Below are 13037 nucleotides of genomic sequence, written 5' to 3'. Positions count from 1 at the left end.
TCACGATGCTAACTCTGTACAAGTCGATTGTTCAGCCGCATCTTGAATATGCCTCTCCCATTTGGGCTCCAATTAGTTCAGCAGGTTTGCAAAAGCTCGAGCAGGTCCAAAGATGTTTTACTAGGAACATTGAAGATATGAGAGAGCTCTCGTATTGGGAGAGGTTAGAAAGGTTGGGATTGTACAGTACTCAGAGAAGGTACGAAAGGTATCTGATATTGTACGTTTTCAAAAGCATTCATGAGCTTTGTCCCAACCCAGGATTTAGGGTCAATTGTAGTGACCGTAGAGGCTTAACGTGCGTTTTGAGAGCACCTTCAAGCCCTCGAGAATCCAGGCTAGTTAAAACAATGAAGTCCAACTCTCTTCTTTCTCGGGCTCCTTCATTGTTCAATTTGCTGCCCTCAAATATTCGTAGGGTTTATGTAGGGGTTGATCCAGTAGCAAGATTTAAGTCAGACTTGGACAAGTTTTTGACTAAAATTCCGGATCAACCTTATATTCAAGGATTAGCCAGATCAGCCAACTCCAATTCGTTGGTCGATCAAATAATATATATAGATAAAAATCAAGTAAAATAAATAATCTTCTCGTCTTGAACTCCTGAGATTCCAATCTCGGTAGCGGTAAGGAAGTCCGCAAAAAAAAAAATACAGCTTTATAAAGTCAAAACAAATATCATTAATATATTTTGAATGTCAAAAAGTCAAAGCCACACTGCAATCAAGGCATTTGGTGGCTGGGTAATTTTAACTAAGATTAAGTCTTAAATTTAAAAAGCTTAGCAGCTGAATATCAAATAATACTTTTTATATTTGTAATACATAATATATATTTGTAAGGAGTACATGAATTACACTTGCATCATACATCTAAAAACTAGGATATATGTTTCTTTAAAAAAAACATAGGGAATCTTCTCATTTCCTGACAACAAACGCATCTTGAAAAGTTAAGAAATATGCCTAACAATGGATCAAGTAACTTACTTTTGAAATAAAAACCATAAATATAGGAAAATATGTCATAATTAAATTTTAGCAATTGATAAGATGTTCAATTTTTAGTATTAGCACTTTCTAAGATGAAATCCCAAGTGACTGATGATTTTAAACAAAAAAATATTGTTGCAAAAAAGTTAATAATGTTGAATAAATGAAGCTATATAACCAGAATATACTGTTTAGCTATTCCAGTTTTTGAGTTCTTTGCACCAGCTGTATTCTACTAGATGGAGACTTTGCTCCTTGCTTGTTGTCTAATCTAAGGTAAGAAGAAAAGAGTAAAGAACCTGTCTTTCAAATATCTTTTTTGGGTATGTTAGAGGTAAATGGCAAAGGTTTTAAAGACTTATTTTGCACTTGGAACCATCAAAGAGCAATTTTTGAGGTAAAGGATAGGTTTCACCAGAATTTCCTGTATATGTGTAGGTTTAAAGGTTCGCATTTTTGGACACTTTTGTCCACTTTTGTCCACCATTATTTTTGGACACTTTTGGACACTTCTGGACAAAAGTGTCCAAAAATGAAATGCCCACCCTGCATAGTTGCCCTTAGGTGCTTAAATCTTCACCACGGTGTGATGAAAACAGTGAGCAATTGACTTTCCTCATCAAGTGGAACCTGGAAATATCCAGATGAAGCATCAAAGGTGGAGAACCATTTGGCATTGGTGGGAATGTCCACAATGAATCTTTAGGGGAACAAGAGATGTAATGGGGTCGTTTCACAAACTTGTTCAGTTGACGAAGGTCTACTCACAGTCGGAGATCACCATTCGGTTTTGTCACCACGGTCATTGGGTGAACCCAGTCTGTTGGTTTGTCTTTTTCCTTAATGATTTGCTTTCTTTCTAGGTTCTTCAACAAATCTTCCACTCGAAATCGACGATTCGTCCGACCTGTACCAGAATTGAAGCAAGAAGACATCATAGAGCACGCTCCCCCACAAGACCAAGAGGGCACCCCACACAGAAGAACCAGTCCACGAATTCTGCTTTGATGTTGTCCAGTATTTCCTCTAAACCCGTAACTGCGTTCAAGTGCCCAGTTCTCTGTTCATCACAGAGGACATTTGACTGCTTGGTTTCTTGTTCAGAAAGCGTCTCCAATGCATCATAGTAAACCTCCCCAATGTCCTCTCCCATAGGTTGTGGAAAGGAGGGGGAAACAATTCCTAAAGCTTTACATGTTGAAAGAGTCAATATTGTCCCTTTATGGTCTTTGGATATGAACATCGAAGTGGTTTGTCGGACTTGATTTAATCGAATTTTGAGTGATATCTGGGGTTTTGAAAGGGCACCGGTGGGGACTCCGAGTGTTTGAAAATCTTCAAGGCTCATGACGTTTGCAGCGGATCCAGTGTCGAGTAAGGCTCTTTTTATCGAAGTGAGGAAGGGTCCAGAGGGTGTCTCATAGACCTCTATGTCCACGTAACTTAGTTGGCACATGTTCCAGCTTGGCTGCCTGTCACATTGCCTATTCGAACCGAGCCCACGTCATCTACCCTAAAATTATAACCATAGCCTTTTGAGTATTAACTTTTGCAATATTTAGAGAAATGGCTAGGTTTTTGACAATCATTGCAGACTCTCCCAAAGGCAGGGCATTTTTCGATGTCGTACTAAGGTTATTCAGATCCGCATCTACTAAATGATGTTCTTTTGAGCTGGTTTTGGTGTTGACTTGCCGTTCTTGACATCTTATGTCTTTGATAGGTTGAGTTCAGCTTGTTAATCTCTGTTTCTTCGAAGGAGTATTGGTGGTCTTGAGAGGGCGAGTTCGATAAAGCCTTGCCATGGCGTTCAGCGTTTTCTTGAGCTTGGGATTACGTTTAGGAATAGGGTCAGCTCTAGAACTATGAGACTGGGTTCTGTACCTGTTTTCTTTGCGTCCCTTCTACGTGGAAAGAGGAACACCGTACGTTAAAGCACGTCCTTAAGTCTCATGGACTGTCGTACGGATGGAAATGGACAATCTACCATCGAACATCCCTTCTTCCTATTGTACTTCTCAAGGGCGAACTTGAGAAGTTTTTCTATTACCAGAAATATTTTGTTTATAGTTTTCCTTAGTCGGTCAGTGTTCTTTCGACCTACGCCCAGCCTTCAATCCTTAAACTACGAAGACGATTGACCATCATTGATATTTAAGCTTGTCGTCTTGTGGGAGGTAGGTAAAAAGCACCTTAATTTATTCATGGGTTGTCATGCAAACGATCGAACAATAAAGCCACCTGGAGTTATCTCTTTAATGCCGATTTCCACGGAATGATCTGCATGACCAGTACTGACGGCTGATGGGATCAAATAAATAAAGACCGGAGGTTGCGACTAGGGCTACCAATTTACGTTTTCAGTAGCATATGGCATCACTAGCAGAGTATCGGAAACCCGTAAGTTAGTCACAAAAAGTAACCCTGATTTTTCTTCAATAAAACCAGGGTCGCCTTTTTGGTAAAATTTAACCTTTTGCCTTACGTTGGAAACTGCTGGTGCTTTGACTTTCCTCATTTTTTGGCAAACCTGATTTTGAAAATTGATTTGATCGCATCACTAATGACCAGACACACCCAAATCATCTGACTGAATTACTTAAATCCAGCGACCAGTTTTCTTCTTGCCACGCAGGGTGGGCATTTCATTTTTGGACAAAAAAAGATATTTGAAAGACAGGTTCTTTACTCTTTTCTTCTTACCTTAGATTAGACAACAAGCAAGGAGCAAAGTCTCCATCTAGTAGAATACAGCTGGTGCAAAGTACTCAAAAACTGGAATAGCTAAACAGTATATTCTGGTTATATAGCTTCATTTATTCAACATTATTAACTTTTTTGCAACAATATTTTTTTGTTTAAAATCATCAGTCAATTGGGATTTCTTCTTAGAAAGTGCTAATACTAAAAATTGAACATCTTACCAATTGCTAAAATTTAATTATGACATATTTTCCTATATTTATGGTTTTTATTTCAAAAGTAAGTTACTTGATCCATTGTTAGGCATATTTATTAACTTTTCAAGATGCATTTGTTGTCAGGAAATGAGAAGAGTCACTGTTTTTTAAAGAGTTCTCTTAGAGTTTTCTTTGTTTTCAGATGTATGATAAAAGGGTAATTCATGTACTTTTTACAAATATATTATGTATTATAAATAAAGAAAACATTATTGGATATTGTAGTTGTTAAGAGGGTTGTGATACTCGTTGGTTATTGAAGTAGAGTGTATTTCCCAATCAAACACAAAGCAATATATAGTCAAACGCCAACGCATTCTTCTAATTAGCATATTCGCTACACCTCCCATCCAGTTTGACTCCATCTCATCAACCGACAATGAATGCCATTCATCACGAATCTTGCCTTGCTTCCGTCTTCATAGGACAAGCCCAAGCAAAACAGGTGTTACACGTTCGTTGTAAGTCGTTATGATTCGGATTCCCCAAGGTTGTCCCATCGCGGACCAATATTCCTTCGCCCAGAGTATCTATCACACCCTGTGCCATCAAGGCCGTCTGGATAGCCTCGTCAAGTTTCCCATTTCTTCCGTTCAAGACAACAGCTTTAAGCTTGGGGCCCAAACCATGAATGAAACGATCTCTAACCAAAAGATTTCGATTTCCCTTGGCGAACTTTGGGTAACATTCCATCACCACGTCTCGACATCTTCTTACAAATTCCATGACGGATTCGTCGTTTTCCATGAGCAGGGACCAAAAGAATTTCTGAACCTCAGCCTCCCGGTACGTTTCTCCCAAAGGTGCGACAGTAGATTTGATTAGCTCAAAGCTCTTCAGGACTCGCTCCTCCAAATCTTCCATTACCGTCGACCCCACCTCTAGAAGTCCTGGAAATATTCTCGCTGCTTCCTGATCTGTCCACCCATTGGCCTTTGCCACGCGATCAAAGTACTTCACGTAATCCACAAACTTGTCCTCAGACCTCTTCAGGACGGGCGATTTGCCCATTGTCATCTCGGCTTTGCGTTCCCCCAAATCCGTCATTATTGAACTATGGACACGACTTTGATCGGACACTATTCAACCAGGCACCACCGCTGCCACCATGTAGTTGTTAAGAGGGTTGTGATACTCCCTGGTTATTGAAGTAGTGTGTATTTCCCAATCAAACACAAAGCAATATATAGTCAAACGCCAACGCATTCTTGTAATTAGCATATTCGCTACAATATTGAATAAACAGCTACTAAGCTTTTTTTAATTTAAGACTTAATTTTAGTTGAAATTACCCAGCCACCAAATGCCCTGATTGTAGTGTGGCTTTGACTTTTTGACATTCAAAATATATTGCTGATATTTGTTTTGACTTTATAAAGCTGTATTGTATCAAGATAATGAAAGGAGATCTCAAAAAGAAAAACATTTTTGTGCATATCTTGGAAATTAAAAACGTTAGCGAAAAGGCTAGTTGTTAGTTCATATTCATGCATTTTAAGAAAGCTTAGATTTTATTGATTACTGATTCTATTTGCTGGTTAACATCTAGATTAGGTAAAGAAATAACATAATTTAGGGTTTAAAAGTGTTTGCTTATCAACCCCCTTTTGGACAATTGTACTTACTTTTGGACACGTTCTGCCCACTTTTGTCCACTTTTGTCCACTTGGTGTCCAAAAGTCACGCTACTTCTCAAAATTGCCCACCCTGTTGCCACGGCGTTGATGATGACTTGCTTTTGTCTCCTAGTCATTGATTCTTGCCAAGCGAACTTGACCCTACCGGGCCTAGAGGTTCTTCCCAGAAAGAATGACTTTTGGGAAAGATATGGGATCACAGACCATATAATGACTAGACCTCGCATAGCGCGAGGAAAAATGCGAACACTTGCCTTCATCAGCTGGTACATAAATTTTGGTGTACAGTGACTCATGCTTTTTCATCCGCCAACGTGGCCAGATTCAGAGTGAGCTTGTCACTGATAGCGTTCGTTGAAGGCCCAGCGATTGTAGGTCGTTACTAGAGCCTCTAGTCGTTACTACTGATCAGGCAGTCGTCACCCTCCTCTTTTTTGGTGTACAGAGTTGTTGACTTAAAATCCACTTTCCTCTGCACTGAGGTCGGGCCAACGCGACATCTAGTCGTTATATGATCTGTGTATGGGATACCATGAGTACGGGAAGTAAAGCAATGGTTGAAGTTTGACTTGTTAACGCAGAGGAAGAAGCCCCAAATATGGGTAGAGGGGACAGGGTAGCGTTTTTTATCACGTCGGGGTCACCAATAAAGGACTTCGTACTCCGTTGCTTTATTCCCGTAGACTCTCATAAGTCTCGATGCTAACTAAATGGAGGTGAGAAACATGAATCCCTTCATTGCTATCACATGATAACATGGCTGTAATCATGTTTTCAAGTTCATTGTACAAGGTAAAAAAAGTCATTGAATAACGATTTATTTTTGCTTTATTTCTTGAAGTGTATATAATACGTAAGTTCACTTTTTTGCTCTCAAAATTCAAGAGCCGGGTTGCTTTCCTCGGCAACTGGAAGTTGGATAATAAAATCGACTTTATTTCCCATTAAGGACCTAAAACCTGAGTTTGGTCGGAGCAGCAATTTGAATCTTGAGTATGTTGAGCATAAATGCCAGGTACCATAAATTTTCAAAACCGTAGTCAGGCGCAATTTGATGGAGGAGAAGTGATAAGGAAATCTTCAAAAAGGAAAGATTGATCAAAAAATACCATATTAACCACCAAAGGCAGGTTTTCACACTCACAATGCAACTGTGCTTGTTTCGATTTTCTAGAGGTTCTTGCGTCACCAAAAATTTGAAAATCGGTCCACAGGCTTTAGGCTCCAAAAAAGCAGTCTTCGGAGGTCAATGACTATCTATTGAGTTACTGTAATCGTAGAAGACCAAGGATATTCCGTATCAACAACAGTCTCCTTGGTAACGACCCAAATGGAGATTGCAATTGGGGCACTTGTGTGTCACAGACTTCATACTGCTCATACAGCAAGGAACCCAGCAGCAAGGCCACAAGCTGAAACCAACCCCAAAAGTAACCGATTATTGAAAGGTTCCAACTCTACAACATTGCTTCTTTCCTTACAAAGTAAAAAACATAATCAGGCAAGAGATCCAAGCAATTGCTCTGATTTCGGATTCCGTCCCGGTACGAACATGGATTTTGCAATGAGGACAGACCATGTTCACGGGTCGATGACCGAAATTGGGGACATAGACCACCTGAGCGGGTTGAGCAGAAGATGATGTGTTGTGTATATTCACTGACACTAGAAAGCATGAAATGAAAATATGGTAAAATCAATTTCAAAGTACCTATCAGTTCTGAAAAATTAAAGCAACATCTTTAATAAAGGCAAAGTTCGCTTATGCTTTTGTGCTGTTCCTCCCATAATGACCTTCAACATTAACCTGGAGATGGAGAGTTACTCAGCATCTCGCAAGGCTAGGTCCGTTGTCAAACTCCAAAAGCAAGGGAAGCAGACATGAACTGATTGGAACGAACAAGGAAAACCAAATCCAAATGGATTCAAACAAATAAGAGCAATCAAATGAACAAGAAAGAGAAGGCGGAGAAAGAGTTAAAACTATAGAGCGTTTATGTGACAAGCATATGCGGTAATATGATGGTCTTGAGCTAGATCACACTAAATTACAGAAATAATGGTTTCAAACGGATTCTTTTTTTGTATTGAGGGTGCTAGGGTCGGAGGGTTGAGCCTCGCCCGGCCAGCGAAGCTAGCCATCACATCATCCGTACATATTTCCACAAGGCAATGTCATAGTCCGTATCAGTTTTGTTCTCCGTCTGTGGGTGTGGTTAGCGTCTAAAAGTTTCCTTGAGAAAGGTGGGGAAGGAGAAACGAACCAGGGACCTTTCGCATGATAGGAAACTGCGCTAACTACTACGCCACGTCTCCTCCCCTAAAAAGGTTTACTTCCGACGCCGAGCTTTGAACCCACGACACCTGGGGAAAAGATTCATGCCTTCTTCACGCTGCCTCTTGGACCGCTCGGCTACACCAGCTCCATTAGTGTTCAGGTCAATGTTATGGTAAGTGCCACTCTCTATGTTCTAAAACATCATAAACATCATTGTTGAGAGATGATGATATCTATCCTTATTGGAAATATATCTTTTAAAACTTCAATTCAACTTTGTAGCCCCAATTCCTTTTGGAGGGCAAGAGCCCAACGCATCTTTTAGATCGTATGCTCAGAGGGCGGCCAGAGTTCCTCCTTACCTTTTGCTTTCTCCTCAAAGATGTTAACACTTCACCTAAGATGATTTTTTGTCCAAAAGCAGGACTTTTTAAGGTTAGAGAGCCACTTAAATTTGGCAGATTTAGCCTGTCAAAAGACTTTCAGGGCATAAATGAGCTGAAAATTGAGTTTTACGAATTTGACTGATTGACAAAACAAAACTGAATTCAAAAGATGGAGACCTCAGAATGAAATCACGTCGGGGGAAATGATATGTGTTGGATATGCGTGGTTTCACTATTCTGAGAAAACAATGAGGTTACCTTGCTTCATATTACATATTATATCACAACGATTGCCCTTTACCCTTTCCCAAAATTACCTTTCACGCTTATGGTGCAGTTGGACAGCCCTATTTCTAGTACATTTAACTGACAAAGCTACCATCCAAGTCTCACAGAATCTTTACTTATCCGTTTACATTGCAAAAACCATGTTGATCGAAGTTTAGGAATCGTGCTTGACACACCATTTAGTGTCTACAATGCATGGACAAGGAAGGCACGGTAGTTATGATTAATGACTAAGTGTTTGCGCAAATGCCAAGACATCTAATTGCCATTTTTTGCCATTTCCTTTGCTAAAGAAACAAAAGGAACAACTTCTGTTTAATAAGTGTCTTTAAAATTCGCTCGTATTAGTATATTACAGCACTTAAAATACATTTTTAAAAACCTACATGTATATGGCATCTAATATATTTCGTAGTATCCGGGCGTTCGAATGCATCAGCATCCATACATCTTTAATAACTCGGTCTCTCTTTTGTCATTGCTTTGTTTAAATACACCATGTAAAAGATTCGGATGCAGTTCCAATTGTGCATCATACTCATCTTTTTTTAAATCAGACCTATTTTTATGGGTTTTCATTGGTTTGGTTAAAATAATCAGGAGATGGATGAGTAATTTGGGTGAACAATGCAAGAATCTTCTTCTCTATTATGGTGGGTTCAAATTCTAGTACCAAACTTATTGTGAGTTTATGACAGAACTTTCCTTTTCATCTACATATTTCTAGATATGTAGACTCTTGTGCTGAGGTGAATCCGCACTCGAGTCCGAGTGCATTTGAGTCTTTTATTCTATGTCGCATAAATTGGCCCTAGGAAAGAGTATTCAATATTTTCTTTCAATTTCGTCAGAAAACAGGATTTATAGTGCTGGGAATTGAATAAATAAGAAAGCAGCCCTTGAACTATGATTTCATTAGTCTTCTTTTAGCTTAGTAAAAACAATACGATTGTTTTTGTTTTTTGACTTGAATGCAGTAAAATACTCCAGTCCGTAACGGTTTGTTTGTGCAAAAGAGTTGAACCGAGGCATGGGAAGTAACTGGTAAGAACAACCTTCTTGAAATTCTGCTCGACTTACCTGTACTGACATTTTTTGTTGGAGCTTGTTGAAAATGAGCCCTTCCACTCTTCCAGTACTTGTCAGTGCCAATGTTTTGTGAAATTAATTTGCAAATATTTATGCAGAACATGTTATTTTTAATGCAAGTTTACTTTCAATAAAGACCGTATTTATCTGCTAGGTTTGTGAAGCCTAGTTATTAGAGTCAAACATGGGCCACAAGTTAATATAATCTCCTGGTTTTTCAAACGTTATTTTGGTATTTTGTTATTTTTCTATTTTGAAAACAGAAACAGGGAGTAGAATTTGATATTCAATTTTTTTGACAGACCAAATATAGTATAAATTTATGGGAATCAAAATTGGGTGAATCATAATCTTTTATATTAATTGCAACAGGGATTAAATTCCTTGCAACAGTTTTTAAAGTTGGTGAAAATCCAAACAAAAAAAGGCTTCAAACTCCTTGATGCTATTCGAAAGTAAAATAAAAACGTCACCAACAAGGAAAAGGAAGTTAAGAAATAAGAAATTACAAAACGACTATAAGAATTCTAATTTGTGATTTTTTTAGTTGCCCTAAAAGGCAAAAAAAATTTAGAGTATTTCTTAGGTTTTACCATTTTTCGAGGTCTATCCATTAATTCTAAATATTCCATTACTTGCTAGTCTTTTAAAAAACTACTTCGCTCTCTATCGACCAAGTAAATTGCCCCACTTTGAGCAGCATGAGTTGGACTTACCATGTTGCGGTTGTGGTTGTTGAATGGGTTGTTGCCATTGTGGTTGTTGAATGGGTTGTTGCCATTGTGGTTGTTTAGGATTAGGTGGGGCGTGACTCATTGCAGCTCCAAAGTTTGGTTGCGTCGACTCATAGGAGGGCGGGGGAGAGGGATCAATGCGAACTGGGGGCGGGATGTAGGAGGGATTGCCAACTTTGGACGGAGCAGAGGGAGGAGAGGGAGCAATGCGAGCTGGAATCGGTATTTTTTCGCTTTTGTCAACAGCCATGTTGCTCGCTAAAAGTGAGTTGGAAAAATCGTTTGCCAGGGAAAAACCTCAACTTGAGATGAGTGTCGAATACGACTGCCTTAGGATCTAAGAAGATGGTACTCCCTTGAACAAAGAGAGAGGCCCAGATGAATGGGGCAACTACTATTGGGGTCTGCTCGTAGACTCGTACACCTTAATCATTACAGACCTGGATTGGGTACAATGCTTCTAGACAGCTGGAGGAAAAAAGTTGTCAAAAGCTCAACAAACAGATTTTTGTTCTGAGTTTTACATTGTTTACTGAGACAGATGTGTCATTGGACTATTGGTAGATTTACAGGCTTACATGATGACATTTCCTCCCTGCTACGGTGTCTTCTATATGGAAGTTTTGGGTTAGGATTTTAAAAAATGGCAATTCAATTAAAACAACGCTACTTAAAGTTTAGCCACGGACTTAAGAAGTCCGTGGTTTAGCTTAAAATAAAATGCTTACCTAAAACCTACCAGTGTTGAGTTTTGATTAAGATTAGTTTGGCCATTTCTTAGACAATTTTGATCGTCAGATTTGATGTGCTATTTACATATGATTTCAAGCTCATATGATTTGTAAAGAAGATATATGCAAGTAATATTTGCTCATTTTTGTTTCATTTCAGAGTGGATATCTTGTCCACTCTCTTGTGTCTTTCCAGTCCAGTCGTTCACAATGACAAAAATAATATTAAAAGGCGCAAGTGTCGGCCGAATGAGCCAAATATCGAAGCACTAAATGCACACACGCAAGACTTTTTATTAGTGGTGCTTTAAATCTAAAGCTGAGTGCCTGAGTTGGGAGCATGTTAAAAATCCTCCTAAAATATGCCAGATCTTCCCTGGTTAGGTTTTGAGTATCTCAGATATCCCTAAAAAAATGCAAATCATCATGGTTGTAGTCTTTCCTCAATGAAAGGAACGGAATAGCTCCAAAATAAGTCAGTCGTTAGTCATTACACAGTCATTCCTAGAAAAAATATGAAATGGTCATTCTCGTGTTGGCGCGAACCGGAAAAGCCGAACTGACACCAGTTATTTGATTTTCCAGCGTTTTGCTGCACTCGCCGAGTCCCTGATCGCGGTTAATTTATACCAATCCGAAGTCAAAATTGTAAATTTCGGATGTCAAGGAGTCAAACAGGATCGCCATCCAGAATGCCGCATGAAGAGCGTGTCCACTCCAGGCCGCCGTTGCCATCAAACTCCCGACGTTTTGGGCCACGCAACCGGACGTTTGGTTTTGCCAAGCCAAATCCCAATTCATCACTTGTGGAATTAGCGCAGACAAGACCAAGCATGCCTACATTGTTGCGGCCCTCCACCAGTCCACCGTCACCCGCATCCTTGACTACCTCAAGAAGCCGTCGGCCAAGCAGAGCTACAATTCTGTCAAGAAGTGGCTCACCCAGACGTTTGGTCTGGCCCGTTGAGATCGCTCCTATGACCTGCTCAACATGGGCAAACTGGGGGACCGGAAACCCTCCAAACTCATGGATGAGATGCTCCCTCTGTTGGACGGCCATCCACCATGCCTCCTCTTTGAGCAATTCTTTTTGAACAACATGCCAGAGGCCATTCAGTGGCCCTCTCCGGCGACAAGGACTTTGACGATCCACTGCAGGCGGCAGATAAGGCTTACAGACTGCTGAAAGCCCTTAGCATCACTCCTGTTCCAACTGTCAACAAAGTCGGGTTCAAGGAGGCCAAACCAAACAAATACCAAGGCAAGAGCCCAACCCTGAGTGGTTTCAATACCACAACTGCTGGAAGAACAGTGCCGTGCGATGCAAGGCCCCCTGCTCCTTTCAGGGAAACAAGACCGCTGGTTGTCAGTAGAGCCTACGATCAGCTCCAACCCCTAAAGTTGCTTGTTCTATGCTGTGGACCGTAACTCTGAGCATCGGTTCCCCGTCGACACGGGGGCTGAGGTGAGCATGATCCCAGCCATGCTTTCTGACAAGCACACCTCCCCTGAGACCCATAAACTGACCGCCGCCAACGGCGCCAATATTGCCGCCTATGGTGAGCAAACTCTCTCCTTGAGTTTTGGGTCATGCTACTTTTCTTGGGTTTTCACTATTGCGGAAGTGTCCAGGCCGTTGTTGGGCGCTGACTTCCTTCGGGCCCACTCTCTTCTTGTTGACCTCAATAGGAATAGCTTTGTTGACTCCAGTGACTACTCCTCCATGCCTCCACCAAACCTCTGGGTCTGTGCTCCACCTCAATTCCGGCTAAGTTGTTGACTGAGTTCCCTGAGGTTGTCTAGCCTGCGTTCCACTCCCAACCCAACAAGCATGGCGTGGAGCACTATCTCCACACCTTTGCCCCCCTCTCCACTCCAAAGCCCGACGCTTGCCGCCAGACAAGTTGGCCTTCGCCAAGACCGAATTCCAAAAGATGGAAGA

The 13037-nt window shown here is 40.5% G+C and overlaps 1 protein-coding gene across 1 annotated transcript; it reads right to left on the bottom strand.

Moving 5' to 3' along the window:
* Positions 1–6399: 6399 nt before the first annotated feature.
* LOC131888810 (lipopolysaccharide-induced tumor necrosis factor-alpha factor homolog) lies at positions 6400–10755 on the bottom strand. The gene is made up of 4 exons (XM_059237745.1): positions 10347–10755; positions 7071–7254; positions 6734–7001; positions 6400–6667 (listed from the first exon to the last, which is right to left on the bottom strand). Exons 1-3 carry the CDS (start codon positions 10612–10614, stop codon positions 6890–6892), a joined length of 564 nt encoding a protein of 187 aa, XP_059093728.1. The 5' UTR covers positions 10615–10755; the 3' UTR covers positions 6400–6667; positions 6734–6889.
* Between the last annotated feature and the right edge of the window lie 2282 nt (positions 10756–13037).

The sequence above is a fragment of the Tigriopus californicus genome, chromosome 10, assembly GCF_007210705.1.
Source record: "Tigriopus californicus strain San Diego chromosome 10, Tcal_SD_v2.1, whole genome shotgun sequence".
NCBI classification, from domain to species: domain Eukaryota; kingdom Metazoa; phylum Arthropoda; class Copepoda; order Harpacticoida; family Harpacticidae; genus Tigriopus; species Tigriopus californicus.
This window is presented reverse-complemented; position numbering and strand designations above follow the sequence as displayed.